The sequence below is a fragment of the Piliocolobus tephrosceles genome, chromosome 3 (assembly GCF_002776525.5).
Source record: "Piliocolobus tephrosceles isolate RC106 chromosome 3, ASM277652v3, whole genome shotgun sequence".
NCBI classification, from domain to species: domain Eukaryota; kingdom Metazoa; phylum Chordata; class Mammalia; order Primates; family Cercopithecidae; genus Piliocolobus; species Piliocolobus tephrosceles.
This window is the reverse complement of record NC_045436.1, coordinates 81,537,788-81,558,549: the sequence shown is the minus strand read 5'-3', so window position 1 is coordinate 81,558,549 and position 20,762 is coordinate 81,537,788. Positions and strand designations below refer to the sequence as shown.

The 20,762-nt window shown below is 36.5% G+C and overlaps 1 protein-coding gene across 6 annotated transcripts in view; it reads right to left on the bottom strand.

Annotated features, from left to right (window-relative positions):
* The window catches only part of LOC113224983 (B-cell scaffold protein with ankyrin repeats), a 227,903-nt gene extending 208,135 nt beyond the window's left edge, over positions 1-19,768 (bottom strand). For 4 of the 6 annotated variants that reach the window (XM_026455030.1, XM_026455025.1, XM_026455026.1 and 1 more), the window contains exon 1: positions 19,425-19,768. In XM_026455030.1, the coding sequence (XP_026310815.1) occupies positions 19,425-19,494 (70 nt within the window). In that variant the 5' untranslated portion in view covers positions 19,495-19,768. Of the gene's footprint in view, positions 1-13,558; positions 13,609-19,424 lie in introns of all 6 variants that reach the window. The other 2 variants (XM_026455027.1, XM_026455028.1) reach the window with 2 other exon arrangements.
* Between the last annotated feature and the right edge of the window lie 994 nt (positions 19,769-20,762).

Below are 20,762 nucleotides of genomic sequence, written 5' to 3'. Positions count from 1 at the left end.
TTGTTCTGCCTACCACACCATCTGAACACTGCTTTCAGCTATAGTTCCTTCTCTTCCTTTCCTAAAGCCTTTTGAAGTAAAATGGATATATGTACAGTATACTTTCTGCTTCTCTTCACACAGTATTTGTAGAATAGCCCTGATTAAGTAGCTTATACAATCATTGTTTAGATTTCTCCATGATTCAAAGCAAATGACACATTAGAAAAATTTTCTAGGAGTCAATTTGTGGGAGCTTGAAAGTTCCTTTGAGAATGCAAAGAATTAGGGAAATGCAAATTACAATCTTTCCATTTTTAAAGTACTCTTTATTATTGGCATTTTATAATATATATATATTTTAACAGTATCCACTTTTTTATTTTTTAGATATTTTTATTTCAGTAGTTTTGGGGGAAAACAGGTAGTTTTTTGTTACATGGAGAAGTTCTTTAGTGGTTTTGGTGCATCCACCACCTAAGTAGTGTACACTGTACCTAATATGTAGTCTTTTATTCCTCATCCCCCTCCAGCCCTTCTGCCTGAGTCCCAAAATTCCATCATATCATTCTTATGCCTTTGCATCCTCATAGTTTAGCTCCCATTTATAAGTGAGAACATACAATATTTGTTGTTCCATTCCTGAGTTACTTCACTTAGAATAATGGCCTCCAGCTCCATCGAGGTTGCTGGAAAGGCCATTATTTCATTTCATTTTATGAGCTAGTAGTATTCCATGGTGCATACATACTACGTTTTATTTAACCACTCATTGATTGATGGGCATTTATGTTGGTTACATATTTTTGGAATTGCAAATTGTGCTGCTATGAACATATGTGTCCATGTGTCTTTTTCATATAATGACTTTTTTTCCTTTGGGTAGATACCCAGTAGTGGGATTGCTGGATCAAATGGTAGATCTACTTTTAGTTTTTTAAGGAATCTCCATACTGGTTTCCATAGTGGTTATACTAGTTTACATTCCCACTAGCAGTGTGAAAGTGTTCACTTTTCACATGGATACCGATATCTATTTTTTTAACTTTTTTTTTTTTTTTTTGAGACGGAGTCTCGCTCTGTCGCCCAAGCTGGAGTGCAGTGGCCAGATCTCAGCTCACTGCAAGCTCCGCCTCCCAGGTTCACGCCATTCTCCTGCCTCAGCCTCCCGAGTAGCTGGGACTACAGGCGCCCGCCACCTCGCCCGGCTAGTTTTTTGTATTTTTTAGTAGAGACGGGGTTTCACTGGGTTAGCCAGGATGGTCTTGATCTCCTGACCTTGTGATCCACCCGCCTCGGCCTCCCAAAGTGCTGGGATTACAGGCTTGAGCCACCGCGCCCAGCCTTTTTTAACTTTTTAATTATGGCCATTCTTGAAGGAGTAAGGTAGTATCTCATTGTGGTTTTAATTTGCATTTCCCTGATATCAGTGATGTTGAGTGTTTTTCCATATGTTTGTTGGCTATTTGTATATCTTCTTTTGAGAATTGTCCATTCATGTCATCTGCCCACTTTTTGATGGGATTGTTTTTTTTTCTCTTGCTGATTTGTTTGAGTTCCTTGTAGATTCCAGATATTAGTCCTTTGTCAGATGCACAGTTTGCAAATATTTTATCCCACTCTGTGGACTGTCTGTTTACTCTGCTGATTAATCATAACTGTACTACAATTTTGATGATTTTAAATACCCTAATGGTGATCATTAAAGATACTATTTTTCTAGCTTACATTGTAGATATTTTGCTTTCTTTTACTTTATTCACCTCCAAGGACCTTGAAAGTAGCAAAACTCTATAAATTTTTACTTTTATCAATTGGAAATGGTGCTTGTCTGTTCTATCCTTCGGAAAGAATGTCTCCATGTGGATCTATTAGTAGGTGACAATATCATATTTTATGTTGTATATTTTTCTGTTAAAAAAACTAGAACCTTATTTATTTAGAAAACGGAAATGTCTACATGGGAGGAAAACCTTTCTGGTATCGGCACAAATATATATTTGCAAAAGAATTAAATGAGTTTATTTCAGATAAACATATAGTGGTTAAGGGGCCAGGCTTTCAAGACAGGCTCTTTAGGATTTTATTTTTTATTTTTTAAAATTTCACTTTTTTTTTGAAAGTCTTGCTCTGTTACCCAGGCTGGACTGCAGTGGTGTGATCTCCACTCACCGCAACCTCCGCATTCCAGGTTCAAGCAATTTTCCTGCCTCACTCTCCCGAGTAGCTAGGACTACAGGTGTGTGCCACCACAGCCAGGTAATTTTTTTTGGTGTGTGCATTTTTAGTAGAGACAGGGTTTCGCCATGTTGGCCAGGCTGGTCTTGAACTCCTGACCTCAGGTGATCCACCCACCTAAGCCTCTCAAGGTGCTGGGATTACAGGCGTGAGCCACCATGCCCAACCCTGAATTTTAAAAATCCAGTTCTATCACTGACTAACTATATGGCCTATGGAATCAGTGTTGTGAGAATTCAGTAAGATAAAGTATATAGAGCATTTGTCATAGTGCCTGACACCTGCTGCTAACAAAACTTTGTTTCAACCTTCTGGAAAATGAAATCTCATTTTGGAGAACAGTGGGAGGGATCTAATCTCCAGGAGACACAGTGGTAGGGAGTCACAGAGGGAGAAAGTCAGTTTCTTTTAGAATACTTATCCAATCCTGATGACTTCCAGAACAATGTCTCGGTTTGGAGCTCCTGGTTCCTCGTGAATTCCAACACTATCAAAGAGAGTGAACTGTATGCCCAGAGCCTGTCCTTAGCTATAATTTTTTTCAACACCATTTTATTTTCAATCTGTATGTTTGTATGTTTACCTTCTATTTATGGCAGTAATGATTTTCTTACTTATGGTAGTGATATAAAATGCTCCTTTAAAATATATGACATTTAAGCTAAAAAAAGAGTCAGTCTAAGAAATATTTTTTCTGTACAAGAGGACAGGTAGAATAACCAAAAATTGAGGAAGGTCTTATGAGAATAACTGAAATTTGCAAAGCACTGTCCCAGGGGACTGTACTCATGACTGCCTTCTGAAATGACTGGTGATTTTCTGGAACAGCAGTTATGCATCAGGAGTCACCCCCGGTAGCTAAAGAAAACAAGCTGTTGCTTGTCCTTGCTAACTAGTTCTCATGGCTGAATTATTCAGACTTTTGTAAACTTAGGGTTTTTGAGTCATCTGATATTGGGTTAGGGTAAAGATAAAATGAAACAGAGCTGTTCAACTTGTTCTGTTCCTATTTCACTTAAATACAATCCCTGATGGGAGTAGCCACCTTTTGTGTATCCCCTGAATTGAGTACAGGATTGCACGAATAAATGGTTGAAGAATAAATGAATGACGTATAATTATCCCTCCATAAGATTATGGGGCCTTTACTCTTTCTCAACGAAGAATCTAAATTCCAAATGCTGAACAAAAGCTATTTTCATCTTTGCAGCGCTTTTGTTCAGATCAGAGATATTAATTGCATTACTATTATGCACCATGTATTATGAACCAACTAGTCTCATGGATAATTAATGTGAGTATCAATATACATAATATTGCCTCTCCTAGGCATCAGAGAGGTTGCATAACTGGCAAAAGGTGAAGTTCCGTTAGTGACAGAGCCAAGGTTTCATCCTGTACTTATTCAACTTCAAATCCAGTGCAACATATTTCTATGTTATTAAGAACGACTCAGTCTTTCTGTAGATTAATTAATAGGCTTATATGGAGGATGATCTATCCTATTATTCAATAAATCATCGAGGATTTTTATTTTGTATTTTGTTTTTAAACATTGTATAATAGATTTATATCGGGCAAGAGCAAAACTAAACTATTGAAAAATGACACCTCAACAAATAGCCATGAAAATGTAACATTTTAAAAGCATGTACAAATATTAAATATATTAAAGCTACAAAACTGAAGTAAAACTAATAAAAGTATGTATAAAATACCTAGAAGTACATATATGACAGTTTTTTCTAGTTTTTTTGTCTTTATGACATATTTTCAATTATGTTCATGTATTATTTTAGAAAAAGAAAAATAAAACAAAATATATTAATATTCTAGGCACACATAGAGGATATTAAATTTTATTTGCTTTTAGACCCTAATCACACTTTTTCTCTCTACTTGCCCTAGAAGATATTGAAGATATTATAGTTCACTAAATATTCAAAGTTATGTTAAAAGGTTGTAGGAATCTTAGCCAAAATAACTATACTACTTGTTATCAGATTAAAAGTTAATTTCATATTGGAAAACACCTTAAGATTATCTTTAGGTGTAAAAGCCTTCATGAATTTTAAAGATCTTTTTCATAACCAAACGAAGCTCTTCTGCAAACCAAAGAGTTTGAAAAAGATTGCCAAAACCAGAGTGTTAGTTTAAGATTGGATATAAGAATTCTGAGGCTGTTCAGACATGTGGCATTCAGAAATGGCTACAACTTTATTTGTCCTTTTTCATATACTTAATTAGCTACTCTAATGTCACTCTTGGTACTAATTAGTCAGCCAGCATCTATTAATGTGCTTATGTCTACTAAACTGATGCTAGAAGTTACCCTTTTCTTTAAAGAGCATCCCATCTGAGTGCTAAAGCTACTATCATATTAATGTTGTTTTCTACATGTCCTGTTAAGTTAGTCAACCTAAAAGACATAAAATTCATTCTTGTCTAAATTACATGCATTTATATGTTAATGTCATTTTAGGTAGAAAAATATTTCAACAATAATTGACTTGGATGACTCTTAACAGCCCATATGTTTACTTTAAACATGTTTCATTGACAAACATTTCTAACATGAAAAAAAAAATCTGTTTGTAGCCACTGTAGTCAAATAGTTCTTGATTTTGGAACATTTTGATGTATGAAATTCCAATATTTAAATGAGATGTCACTTACATAGTTTACATGATTATTGGCATAGTGGCAGATTTATATAGTCTAACATGTGAAATACCTTCAAAATAATTTGATTAGTTGAGATGCACACATGCTATTTAACTGCATAAACACACACATTCAAAATATTCTTATACAATTGACCCTTGAACAATGCAGGGGTTGGGGCAATGACCCCTGAGCAGTTGAAAATCCCCATATAACTTTGATTCCTCAAAAACTCAACTACTGCTGACTAGAAGCTTTACCAATAACATAAACAATCTATCAACACATATTTTGTACCTTATATATATGATATGCTATATTCTTACAATAAAGTAAGCTAGAGAAAAGAAAGTGTATTAAGAAAATCATAAGGAAGATAAAATACATTTACAAAACTGTACTGTATTTATCAATACTGTTTACATCATCTGTTTATAGGATGAATTGCCCACCATTTCAAATGGTAGGCAACTGCAGCTGCAGACCTCATTCTACAGTATGTATCAAGCAAATCACCTTTTGCTTGTAATGTCATGACTTTTCTCTTCTTCTTGGGAGTACTACCAGCATCACTACTGGTACTTCCTATGAGTCCCATGGCATTATTCAAAGTTTACAAGATGAAAAACATACAAGAACCATGAGACATCTCTTTGTACTGTGATATGCAATTTATTAGACAAACTACTCACTCAGATTTGACTGTCATCACACACCATTTTAGCAGATACTCCCAACACTTGATTTCACTGCAATAGCAGCAGGAGGTGGCCATAAGATTATTACAGCAGGACACTATGTACTACAGTTAATTGTATGCAGTTATGATTTAATACTGCATCTTTGTATTTGTTTACATTCTTCTTAAATGTGTATAACAACATGTATGGTCTGTAAGTGTTTGTGTGACTATGTTTTGATAAATTTTAACATTTTATAATAGATTCATATATATTTTAAGGTAGCAAATAATAAAACAGACTAGTATCAACATAATTTTATGCATTCATGACATACCTAACTTCCTTATGTTTTTCTATTTCTAGGCTACCCAGTTCATCAGCGAGTTTTTTCAAATTGTTGCAAATATCCAAAAAATTTCCAATATATTTATTGAAAAAAAATCCACACATAAGTAGACCCATGAAGTTCAAATCTGTGTTTTCAAGAGTCAACTGTATTTACAATTCTCTATGCGCTTTCCTACTTCCATTTCATTCACACACACTTTACTTTCCCTAATAGATAACCACTTTCTCATTTTCCTCTCATTTTCACTAGCACAACCCTAACTCACCCCAACTGAATAGCTGGAATTAATCTAAAGGAATTAAAGAAATAGGCAAATTGTGTGTGCTCTACTCAACCTACCAATGCCATTTTCCCTATATTATAGCCTCTTAATTTTCTGTTCCTATTAATTCCCTCCCTCTCACTCAATGAAAATATGGCCACCAAGACTGGATCATAACTTTATTTACACTATGGTATGCATAACACGAAAGAAAATACAACTAAAAGCAGTACTACCTATTTCTGGCTGAAAGAATCATTATCTCAAGAACTAGTTGCCATTTAACAGAGATGACAAATTTGTTCAAAAGAACTTATTTCTCTATCAATTTTGAGGCAACAATGCATCCCATAGTTAAAGAAATATTTGTTAAACAATGTCTTAGAGGAAATTGAAGAGACAGTGTTGCAGAATCTCTCACACATTTAAATATCCTAATATGCATATTCAGAACATCTCACCACAGAATTTTTTTTTTCCACAGACATACAGTATATGCTACAGAACACAGTTTGGGCAACAGAGTACTAAAGGAATAAAGCCCTGGAAGTCTGGATCCATATATTTCAGGAATTGACTATCAGGTAAGAAAAGTATAAGTCAACTTTCATAATGTCCCACATGGCAACTCACCTACTCACCCAGCAACAGCCATAATTGTCAGTCACAGAGCACCAATTTTGTTCCAAGTATACTATTTGTTTTTTTCATCTTTTCCAAAAGAAAAAACGTGAGGTATAGAGAGGTCTTTTTTTTTTTTTTTTTTTTTTTTTTTTTTGAGGAGTGCAGTGGTGCGATCTCGGCGCACTGCAAGCTCCGCCTCCCGGGTTCTCGCCATTCTCCTGCCTCAGCCTCCCCAGTAGCTGGGACTACAGGCGCCCGCCACCACGCCTGGCTAATTTTTTGTATTTTTAATAGAGACGGGGTTTCCGTGTTAGCCAGGATGGTCTCGATCTCCTGAACTTGTAATCCACCCGCCTCGGCCTCCCAAAGTGCAGAGATTACAGGCGTGAGCCACCGCGCCCGGCCGGAGAGGTCTTATAATGAAGTTTCATAGGGCCTTACAACCACTAAGTGAAGCAGCCATTAGATCATTTCTGCAACAGATCAGAATATGATTCTAAGAGGTCATTACTACATACAAACACAAAATACATGCTTAGTGAAAGCAGAAATGTAATGTCTGCTAACTGCTAACTTCTTAGCAGACTAGCCCTCATAAAAGATATAGATAAGCAGCCCCTGTTTTCTTTCCATAATTATAAATGCTTCCTAATTACCCATATGTTGCTCAGAAATAGAAATTTGCTTAATGGAAGCTTTCTATTATTCTGTTGACCTTCACAGATCTAGGTGAGACATTGTATATATTTATACCCTGTAGGGAATAAATTACTTCAGGCATCATTTAGGCAATTCTGAATATGTCACTAAAGCTTTATTCATAGAACTATATCAACTATTACTCTTTTACCTGTATGATGATATTAGAAATGGCTTCATCACAAAAATCATTAAGACACTGATACGGAAGGGAAGTACTGGGAAGGGTGTGGTCCCTTTAACTGATACTGAAAGTGGGAAGGGAAGTACTGGGTAGAGGAGGGTGTGGTCCCTGACTAGGGCTCTATCCCCAGGCCTGTGCCCACGGACCTAAGTAAAGACAGGCATTTTTGTTTTCCTGCCCAAATACTGCATTTTCCAAGACCACCCTGTCTTGCCACAACCCCATCCTGTGCCTATAAAAGACCCATAGACCCTAGCAGGCAGGTGGCTGGACTTCCAGAGGAACGCACTGGTGTCTTCAGTCAAGACAAGAAACAGAAACTATGAAAGAAAAGTATATTTGACACAATGAGTGTTAAAAAGTATTCCAACAGCAGCAAATATTACAATCAAAATTATTTAACAAATAAGTGATAAAAGAAAAATATTTGTGATGCATAAGACAAAGTTTACATTTTAAATATGTAATGTGGTCTTACAAGTTTTTAAGACAAAAAGCACAAGAGAAATATGAATGAATGATGTGAATATATAACACACAGAAGAAATCAAAATGCCAAAGAAATATATGAAAAACACTCAATTTCAACAGACAAATGCTAATTAAAATAATAGCAAAATATCACTATAAAAATGCTTTGTGTGATGAGCATGAATAGACAGAGGTTCTCTCTAAATTGCTGGAGGAACTGTGAATTTTGCTCACATTTTTATGAGAGTAATCTCATAATACATATTCAACAATATGTCATGAGAGAGAAATAAAATTTCTTTTTTTTTGAGAGGGAGCCTTGCTCTGTCGCCGGGGCTGGAGTCAGTGGCCGGATCTCAGCTCACTGCAAGCTCCGCCTCCCAGGTTTACGCCATTCTCCTGCCTCAGCCTCCCGAGTAGCTGGGACTACAAGCGCCTGCCACCTCGCCCGGCTAGTTTTTTGTATTTTTAGTAGAGACGGGGTTTCACCGTGTTAGCCAGGATGGTCTCGATCTTCTGACCTCGTGATCCACCCGTCTCGGCCTTCCAAAGTGCTGGGATTACAGGCTTGAGCCACTGCGCCCGGCCAGAAATAAAATTTCTAATTTATTTCATTGGAATATTTTTTTCTGAAAGCCGAGAGCATTGCTATCTGACAGAAAATTTAATTCAAATCACATATGTTGTTTTAATGTTTTTAGCAACCATATTGCAACAAATAAAAAGTAATTACAATAATACTGATTTTATTTCATCAAATAAATTCAAAATGGTATAATCTTAACATGTAATTAATATAAAAATTATTGAGATTTTACATTCTATTTTTTGTGCTCAGTCTTTGAAAACTGGTGTGTATTTTACATTTACAGCACATTACAACTTGAACCAGACATATTTTAAGTCCTCAACAGAGGGGGCTACAGTGTTAGGTAGCAAAGCATACAGTTTTCTGCCCATCAGAATATAGGAAACATGTAAGATTATAGCAATCTGACATGACAGAAACATTTGCACCTTGGGAGGCCGAGGCAGGCAGATCAGCTGAGGTCAGGAGTTCGAGACCAGCCTAGTCAAAATGGTGAAACCCCGTCTCTACTAAAAATACAAAAGTTAGCCAGGTGTGTTGGCAGGCGCCTGTAATCCCAGCTATCTGAGAGGCTGAAACAGGAGAATCACTTGAACCCAGGAGGTGGAGGTTGCAGTGAGCTGGGATCGCACCACTGTATTCCAGGCTGGGTGACAGCAGCGAGAAACTATCTCAAATAATTTTAAAAATTTAAAAACAAATCTTATATGAAACAACTAAGATGTAACAAGAATTGCCTGAAGTTATATTACCAACCTGTTTGAATGTGTTTTTATCTAGCAATAGTCAGTCTCTTGGATTCAGACAGGAAGAATAGAGCTAGAAAGACTTATTCAGGAGTAGAGCTTTATCAAGTAGTTGTGACAGTAAAATAGATGGATCAAGGAGTCAAAGCAAATGCAAAGACAGGATTTTAATGAGAATGAATGGATTCCAATATGGATAAAAAGGAAGGGATGATATATAGAAAGTAAAGCTAGGAAATAATTTAACACTGTACCAAGGTTTTCACAGAAAGAAGTATCAGCTATTTATTCTCCATTAAGATCAATACCAAAAAAAAAAAAAAAAAAAAAACCAAAAAAGGAAAAAAGGAAAGAGGAGAGGAATGGGAAGAAGAGGAGGAGCTCTAGAAACATAGAAGAAGGAATGAAAAAAAAAACAAGACAGAAATTCTTTTCTGTTTTCTTCTTTTTTTTTTTTTTTAAATTATACTTTAAGTTCTAGGGTACATGTGCACAATGTGCAGGTTTGTTACATATGTATACATGTGTCATGTTGATGTGCTGCACCCATTAACTTGTCATTTACATTAGGTATATCTCCTAATGCTATCCCTCCCTCCTCACCCACTCCATGACAGGTCCCAGTGTGTGATGTTCCCCATTCTGTGTCCAAGTGTTCTCATTGCTCAATTCCCGCCTATGAGTGAGAATATGCAGTATTTGGTTTTCTTTCCTTGTGATAGTTTGCTCAGAATGATGGTTTCCAGCTTCATCCATATCCCCACAAAGGACATGAACTCATCCTTTATTATGGCTGCATAGTATTCCATGGTGTATATGTGCCACATTTTATTTTATTTTATTTTATTTTATTTATTTTTTTGAGACACAGTCTTGCTCTGTCGCCCAGGCTGGAGTGCAGTGGCACAATCTCAGCTCACTACAAGCTCTGCCTCCCAGGTTCACGCCATTCTCCTACCTCAGTCTCCCAAATAGCTGGGACTACAGGTGCCCACCACCACGCCCGGCTAATTTTTTGTGTTTAGTAGAGATGGGGTTTCACCATGTTAACCAGGACGATCTCGATCTCCTGACCTCGTGATCTGCCCACCTCGGCCTCCCAAAGTGCTGGGATTACAGACATGAGTCACTGCACCCGGCCACCACATTTTCTTAATCTGGTCTATCATTAATGGACATTTGGGTTGGTTCCAAGTCTTTGCCATTATGATAGTGCCGCAATAAACATATGTGTGTATGTGTCTTTATAGCAGCATGATTTATAATCTTTTGGGTATATACCCAGAGCCTGCATTGCCAAGATAATCCTAAGCCAAAAGAACAAAGCTGGAGGCATCACGCTACCTGACTTCAAACTATACTACAAGGCTACAGGAACCAAAACAGCATGGTACTGGTACCAAAACAGAGACACCGAAATAGATGAGAGCCCTCAGAAATAATACCACACATCTACAACCATCTGATCTTTGACAAACCTGACAAAAACAAGAAATGGGGAAAGGATTCCCTATTTAATAAATGGTGCTAGGAAAACTGGCTAGCCCTATGTAGAAAGCTGAAACTGGGTCCCTTCCTTGTACCTTATACAAAAATTAATTCAAGATGGATTAAAGATTTAAAGGTTGACCTAAAACCATAAAAACCCTAGAAGAAAACCTAGGCAATACCATTCAAGACACAGGCATGGGCAAGGACTTCATGACTAAAACACCAAAAGCAATGGCAACAAAAGCCAAAATTGACAAATGGGATCTAATTAAACTAGAGAGCTTCTGCACAGCAAAAGAAACTACCATCAGAGTGAACAGGCAACTTACAGAATGGGAGAAAATTTTTGCAATTTACCCATCTGACAAAGGGCTAATATCCAGAATCTACAAAGAACGTAAACAAATTTACAAGAAAAAAATCAAACAACCCCATCAAAAAATGGGCAAAGGATATGAACAGACCCTTCGCAAAAGAACACATTTGTGCAGCCAACAGACACATGAAAAAATGCTCATCATCACTGGCCATCAGAGAAATACAAATCAAAACTACAAGGAGATACCATCTCACACCAGTTAGAATGGTGATCATTAAAAAGTCAGGAAACAACAGGTGCTGGAGAGGATGTGGAGAAATAGGAACACTTTTACACTGTTGATGGGACTGTAAACTAGTTCAACCATTGTGGAAGACAGTGTGGCAATTTCTCAAGGATCTAGAACTAGAAATACCATTTGACGAGACAGAAATTCTTAAACACACAAGAAAATCTATACATTAAAGTGTATTACTAATGTAATTCATGGAGCTGTTCTCTAAAAGTTTTCATAGCAGAAAACCCCCCTTTGGTGTGATGCCATCAGCTTTTGAGACCAATTAAATTGTTGCAGTGACACTGATCTTAAAGCAACAATGAAAGTAAAATGCTTTCCTTGATGGCACATCTTCAGCTGCTTATCAGACAGCCATATTTCTAAAGGGCGTCTCCATGGCCTCCATCACCTTACCTTCTTCCACTCATTCCCATTCAGCTCTCATCCCCTTTACTAAAGCTACTTACTTCTCTCTCTAAGGTCATCTGTAAGTTTCATGATACTAAATCCATTGGCTAAATTTCAGGCTTCAGTTTGCCTGACCTATCAAAAGAATTCGGGCCAGTTCACCACTGTACCTTCCTGAAACATTCTATTTTTGAATTCTTGTCACTATATTTTTCTTTTCCATCTATTTTTTTTAGCATCCCTCAGTCATATTGAGCAACTCCTCCTTCTGTACCTACACTGAAATGTTTGCTTTCCACAGGTCTCTATCCTGGGTCATCTTATCTATGTCATCCTATTCATTGTTATAGTTTTAAATACAATGTTTTTCTTAATTTTATATCTCCAGTCTGAACTGCCTTTCTGACATCCAGATCCTAAAATCAAACTGCTTACTTGATATCTTAACATGACTATTTCTCATGCTCCTCAAATGTAACGGGTCTGAAATTGAAATGACATTCTCTCATGTCCTCCCAGTGTCCTCTTGTTCCTTCATTCCTTTCCAATGGAGTAAATGACACATTCTGGATTCTCCTAGGTTTACAGACCACAACCCTAGGTGTCATTCTTCACATTTCTGTCCCCCTCAGACTCCAAATCTACTATATCACAAAAGGTATGTAAGTAATAGTTCTCAATACATCTGTCCACTTCTCCCTGTATTTTTACTCCTTGCAAACCCCTAATTGTTTGCCAACTTCCATCGTTGCCCTCTTCCAATTAATTTTATCAACAGCAGCTCATGTGATCTTCTAACACAAAATCTAATCATGCCATCCCTCATTAAAAACTCTTCAAGAGCTCCTCATTATACTTGGAGAATTTTTTACACAAATTTATGCAATTAGGTTTTGGTTTACTTTTCAGATTCTTCTCCTCACTCATTATAATAACATTGTGAGTGTAACCTTGTCGTATCTTGAAACAATTTTGTCTTTCTGTGTCTCATTTCTTCACTGACATCATTGGACTTAATTGATCACACCTTAACTTCATTAATTTGTTCCTGTCTCTGAAGTTTAGCAAGAATACACTGAATTCTTATTTTCTAAGGTGAACATTAATAACACACTATGTATAACTTAATGGAGATACTATACTTTCTACTCCATTGCAGAAAAATGGGTTAGTAAAAGACTAATCTCTAAAACACAGTACTTGTATTGCTTCATACTGATATTAATCCACTGAGATTGTATATAAAGTTTTCACAATAGCCTGTTCATGGTGCCATATTTTTTCATATACCAGGGGGTTGAAGATAATCCCTAGTTTTATATCTCGTCTTCCTCTTTTACTAAGTAAATACATTTTGTGACATTTACTAAGATAAATGCCCCAACCATTCTCTCACTAATGTATGCCTCAATTTAAATATATTTTAAAAACTTGCCAGAAACAGTATGCTATAAAATTTTCAGATAAGTAAAAATATCCTGTTAACAAAACATGGGAAAACGTTGTTATAAATTTATAGCTACATAATTCAAAGCTCCAAACCTTTTAATAGTGCTTAATTCTTATAATACTAACCTTTGAGTGAATTATTTTCTCTCCAGTTCTAAGGATTTAAGTTTGAAAACCTAAAAATAAATGCATGGGCATTCTTCAAATTTCACTAATAAAGACAGGACACCCAAAATATGCTCATCTGCAGGACCACCAGACTTACTCATACTCTATTCATAGTGCATGAAAGGAACAGACTTAATTCTCAGATTGTTTAATTTTCAATGGAAGATACATAGAAGACATCATTTTAACAATAACAACAACTTTTGAAAAGAGAAGCTGATAGCTGGCAGTTTTTGAGAAATAAAGGTATGCTAGCCCAAACTTTTTTTTCCTCCCAAAAAGAGAAATTCACTCAAAGTAGTTCATGTAAGGAGAAGTTCATGTAAGGATACTATAAGCAATTTCACGGACAGATAAGATCAAAAACACAAGTGCAGCTGCTCTGTCACTAGAAATCAGAAATTGAGACTACTCCCTTTGTCTTTCGGTCTCCTCAGTTCTCTCATCACAACTTCTTTCTGTCTAACCATCTTAAACATGAGGCAACTAACTGTCATCTTATACTGTATACTGAATCTTCCACTGACAATAATCTCATCTTTTCTCAATCTTCTACTGACACGATCTTTATTCTTTCATTTAATAAGACAAAAGGACTTTGTGGCTTATATAGATTATATATGTGGCTTATATTTACACAGATTCAACAAATCTATATAAGCCTGACAACACACAGCACTGGCCATTAAGCAACCAGTTGGCTGGCTTGCATCATGTGCCTATTCTTGGCCCAGGTGACTGTTTCTGGAAATCTGAATAATTGTCCTCATTCTACTTTATTTAAATGGCTGTGGATCTGTAGGATGTGATAAAGGAAACCTACAAATAAGTACTTAAAGTAGTGAAAGTTCTAAGCTTTTACTAAGAAATTAGGAAAGAATTAAAGAAATTATCCCATTAATTGAAACCAGGGTAGATTTTGCCTCAATTTTATCTCACTCACTTTTTTTACAATAGTGACCTAATAATTTACTAACTGTACTAAAAACACATTCATCTCCCAATATTTTGAACTGTATCAATATATTAAATCTAAATAAAATGTAATCAATAGAAAATGTGTAACCTTAGAGATTCTTCAGACAGTAACAGTAAATATTCTACAACTGCCATTTCAATGATTTTATAGTCATACCCTTGTGTGTTTCTCCACCCCCAATCCTAGAAAAAAAAAAAACATAAAAATCATGGTGACTTAAAAGTTCACCTTTAACAGTTTAGAAAAGCTTCCATAGATGAAAGAACACAGTGAATTATTAAATATTTTCATATTACTATACTTCCTATCCAGAGTAGACACTACTCTTCTGACACCCTCACTTATCAACTAGTATGATTCCCATTTCATATGAATTCAAAGTAGAAACACAATAAATGGAAGCTATTACAAGATGGCTAAAATTTCAAGTGGTCTTGACACCACATTATTCCTCTGAAAATTAGACATGATCCTACAACTAAAAAGGAATGAGAATACTGCTCCCAACCAAAGGAGGAATTGTTCTCAGCATGTATCAGATCAAAAAAAATGAGGCATATAGTAAATGGAATTCCAAGTCAGAGACTGTTCTTATACTTTTCAGTGTGTCTCTATATAAAAATAAAGCAATGGAAATTAATAATATGGGAAAATGGCAGAGACACTTAGAAGAAGCAAAGATATGACACATAGCATGATGAAACGTAACAACATATTTTAATGAACTAGATATAAAGGAAGTCTTGTAAAAGATCACAAAGCATTGATTAATTACTCTTCATGATTACAGAGGGAAGTCATCTTTCTGGATCATTTCAGTGCAGAACACTTAGAAACAAAAAAGAGATTTCAATTCAGGGGTAAATGTCTAAAAGGCCCATTATTTTTCCCTGACTAAAATCTAATTAGTGGAGGGGTATAATTTCCATATGATAGCTGATATTTTCACCACTGGGACTAATTTCAATGTCTGCACTAAAACTTAGATACCATTCTTTATATTTAAAACAGGAAAGAATTATAAGGCCAAATAATAACTTAATTTTTAAATAATAACTTATGAAATGTTTGCCCCTTCTATTCTTATTTCATAGCTATCTCTAAAATTAATGCAAGATACTCTATATTCTATGAAGAAAGCAGTGAATTAGTGAGTGTCACTTAGGTGATAAAGCAACAACCATTTAAACTCTTAAAACATGTGATTTATTTTTGTCAGGAACGATGTTCCTCATTTTAGGTTGGAATTTTGTTTTAACCCAGCAATAAATATTTTGGTAAAATAGATTCTTCATCTTCCTATAAGTTGAAGTATTCCACAGTTTTTCTGTTTGATGCTTATTTTTTCAAATATATTTATATATTATGTAAACTGAGTCACACAACTGATACTCAGATATGAGAAAACAGAGCATGCTCTCATTTTGTCCTATTAAATTCCTTTATTCTTTCCTGCAACTGCTCTAGTTTAATGCCCTTTTAATCAGCCTATCCTTAGTTCTTCTCATTATGAACTTCTTTTTTTCTCCTCTCAGAACTATTAACCACAATATGTCCCCAAGGATACAGCATGTCTTTATACAAGAGGCCATACCTCCTATTATTTTTGATATGGGAGCTTGATTCCTTCACCCATTAAGTTGTCCCTCAAGTCAGTATGAGGCAATCAGTATGAGGCAGTTTTTCGATAAGAACTCTCACTCTTATACAAGCAAATATGACACTATTGATCAATGACCTAAGAATTAATATAACAACTAGCATGTATAAAGCAGTTACTATTTGTTACGAGACCCTGAAAAGGACTTCACCTGCATTTTCCCGTTTAATCCCCCAAACAACTTTCATATAAAGGTTTTCTTCTCTCGGATTTTGTTTTTTAATAAACAAAATAAAACTGAGATAGTGACAGATTTCATTATTTATTCAAGGTCATAGGTAAGGCAGGCAATTAAACTGGGACTAGATCTGAGGCAGTATGAGTCAAAAGACCATCATAAGTAGAGCATAACCACCTACAATACATCCTCAGATAGATATTGCAGAAAAGGTTCCTCTACTGTCCCAGGTGTAACTTTGAATATGCTGATATTTAACCCTGAAATCTTCAGCAACTGCATTTTTCAGACTTATGTCTTATTATGGTGAAGATATCCTAAAAGCACTGCTTGTCTTTAGAATGCCTATCATGGGGAGGGGGGAGGGGGGAGGGATTGCATTGGGGAGTTATACCTGATATAAATGATGAATTGATGGGTGCTGACGAGTTGATGGGTGCAGCACACCAACATGGCACAGATATACATATGTAACAAACCTGCATGTTATGCACATGTACCCTAGAACTTAAAGTATAATAAAAAAAAAAAAAAAAAAAAAAAATCCTAGCAAAAGTGACCTTCTCAGAACATTTCCAGATTGGTCTGAGGAAAGCAAGTTTTTCCAGCCATCAGCATGGAACCAGGTTATTTCCTTCGTGGAACAAATGTAGGACGTTGGCTATGTTGGAAGATTGCAGTCAAAGCAAAAAGCTTCAGATCTTTAAGAACTTCAAGCTAGAGGGCAGAGACCTAGACAAACCATGTTCCTCACAAGTTATGTATAGCATCCAGCATAAGGTGAAACAGTCTAAATGCTGGTTCCACCCTTTCATGCTTTCTGTTCTTAAGCAAATCATTTATTAAAATTTCATCAGATGCATCAAATAATATCAATAAAAATTTAAAAAAAAAACTATGGGGTGGAGAAAAATCTGATTTAATAAATAATCACTCCCTAATTAAAATAGCAGTTAAAATTAAGTTTTTCAAATCATTAGTTTTGGAATAAAACAGGAAGAATCTCTCTTTTGGACACTGATAGCAATATCTAGTTAAATACAAACCAGAAAATACATTCTAAGTGGAATTTTCATCCATCGTGCGTCATTTTTACCTTGTTTTAGAACTGGGTATTCTATTTTTCTTGCTTCCATTAAAGAACTAGTTGGAAACTCAACAGTTAATAAATCTCTGATGGCAGTATACACTAATGTTGTCTAGCAGCACATTCTACCTCCTGCTAGAAATATACCTTCCTAGGCATGAAACTGTGTTTACCATTTTACACTCTTATTATTACTACATGACTCTTGTGGGGGAACAAAAGTTTATTGTTAAGTTAATGAATGGGTGACCTTCAAATAGTTACTAGTTATAAAACCATGAGCAATTCACACTCTGGATCTCAGTGCTCTCTTCTCTAAATGAGGCAGTTGGACCAATTGACCCCCAATGTGCCATATTAAGATAGTTGTTGGAGAGAGAGGGAGCTCTCCATTAAAAACAAACAAACAAAAAAACCATTGGATTTATAAAAGCTAGAATATTAGAAGATTACTCATATCAAGAATATGGACATGGGATAATGTCAAAAGACAATTCGTTGTTAGAAACATTTCATTATGTTGGCCAGAAAAGGAAGCAACTGAAGCAAGTGATAAATACTGTATGGAGGACCCAAGGAGATGGGGGGTGGGGGGGGGATGCATGGGAGGAACAAGAATAATTGGAATGCTATAAATACTGATTCACATTACTCTTGCATTATTCACAATAGCAAGTGCCTCAAAGTGTTGCTTAGTATCAAGTGAAATAAAAGCCATTTTCTGCCTAAACTGCTTAATCTAGAAGTTTGAAACAAACTATACCCCATTCTCTAACAAAATTGTTAAACTAAAATTACAAAAGAGGTAACCTGCTCAAAGTTCCAAACACATGGTTGGTTTTATCTACAGATGCTAGCAAAGGCTGCTCTGCTGCATTTTGTGACCATCAGAGTCACAGTTTTCAAGAATGTCAATATGCAATAATTAAAATATTAATATATTAAGACATGGGCGCTAAGTCCTTTCTTGTCATTTTTCATTGACACAAATATACTTCTTATTTAACTTAAAGCAATCCCTAAAGTTTATTTATGTAAAAATGCACTAACCAACAGAAATAGCTAAAACCAAAATTACATTACCTAAAAAATTCTAGAAAGGTATGAGAAATGTATTTCTATTCAGCAAATTAAGATAATTACACTCAGAATATACTTTCTTGTTGCATTTCTCACCAAGAACACTACAGTAATATTAATACCTGTGAAGTTTTTTTTAATTTAAAAAACATTTTTATATCACTATGTAATTTGCAAATGCATTTGAAATGCTTCAAAAAGAACTAAATAAAACTGCCTTAAGGTCCATTTGAAAATGTAAATCTACTGCATTCAACCAAGTTGACTGTTTTCCTTTGACCAAGTTAGTAAAGCCAGTGGATTAGGGAGGTGGTGTTGGTAGAGCTTCTCTGCAAAGCTACCTGCCCAAGAAACAGGGCACTTACAGTCCGCGCTACCAATTCACCAGGCTAGGCTTTGTCAGGCGGGGCAGGTAAATGCGTGACGCTACAAATGAGCGGTTTTGCTGTGTCTACCGACTGTTGAAAATGATTACGTATAATTTTAAAACGCGCATTTCTTTAAAACAGGTTGCAAAGTGACTTTAGAAACTACAGGATCCTGACCCGGGTGCTGGGGAAAGTTCTAGCTCCTCAGAAGTTGCTGACACTGAGGGTGGCCCACTGGCCAGAACTCCTAGCGCACTCCCTCCTCGTGGCGTCCAGATGCCCCTCAGAGAAGTCAGGGACAGAAGAACCCTCTGGTCTGCCCGGCGGCAGGATAAAAAGGGAAAGCCCTATCTCAGGGACGCCCTTGCCTCAGTGCCCGAGTGCAGTTGCTGTCTAACGATGGCCCGTGGTCTCCGCAGAGCCCCGTAGCCTGGCCTCCGCGTCAAGCCCCTCCAAATGCGCAACTACCTACCTGGGGGTGCTGGGCCGCAGGGGGCCGGGGCCCGGCTTCCAAGCCCCTTGCCCGGCGCTGCAGGCAGCATTGTGGCGGCTGAAGCCAAGGGCCCTGTGCACTGCTGCCGGCCGAGCGCTGCCTGAACTCTCCCGGCCAGAGACTCCTCGCGATTTTCTCTTCCTTTGGCCCTCGGCTCTCCCCAGCCCGCCTGCCACCCGGGGCGGCTGCGGCCAGGTCTCAGGAAACGCAGCCCCGGGGCTCATGCCCGCAAGGTCAGGGCTCCGCTCTGCTGGGCGCCCAGAGGAAGTGAAACTGCTCAGGGGCCTGCTCTTGCATCCCTTCTCAAAAGGCCGCTTTGGTTTCTTATAACACTTCTGCTCTTGTTTCCTTCCTCACCTTTTCACCTAGGATATATTTAGGCCTCTGTTGCTGTAGCTCTCCTTGTCCCTTTCTAGGTCTTCCACACTGCCATACTGCCCCCACTTCCAGGCAGATGTAGGGAAACCAGAAGTGAACATTTGCTGGAAAGACAGAATGATTAGCTAGATAGATGAGTAGATACATGGATGATAGATACATAGATATGGAAATGAAGCTACAGATATTGTAATTTTTAAAATATTTCATTTTACACAGACTTTCTGGGCTAGGTTAATAAATTGAAAAGTGATTTAAAAATCCCATATAAAATGTATTTCTTACTCCTGCTCCAACTCAGAAATAGACCCAGTAAAAAATTATTTATGGCTCTAAATAGCCCCTCCAAACAAAAGTTTGTTTACTTGTTTTAAAGATGGAGATACATCAAAGGAGTTGTCCCAGAGCCTTAAAGTGAATGTCTCTTCCCTCAAGCACGTCTAAACTAGTCATTTGCCTTTTGAAGTTGAAGATATTTTTTGATTATCAATTTGGTAATAATACATAATTTAAATGTTCCTTTCCTTTTCTTATAAAAGGAAGGCTTTCTTTGAAACTTTCTCTCGGATGAAGTGCTTTTTAGGAATAGTATAAATATCAAGTATCAAAGAAAACGTTAATTTTTTCACATAAATGAACTTATTAGAACTTTATAACATAATGTAAAAACTTGAAGAAGTATGTGAAATGTCCAAAAAACTTGAAAACAATTATAGGTTGTATTGTATTTATCTGATTTCCAGTAGTTTCTTTAACATCATTATTAATTTTATGTTGATTTTCTGAACTTTATATAATGGAACAAAAGATTTATTCTAACTTATGAGATAATATTATATTGAAAAAATGGTTGTCTTCTATATATGCCTGTTAACACAGAGACTTCAGCATAACAGGCAAAAACAGAAATTTGGATTGCAGGGTTTGGGTGTTGTTCAG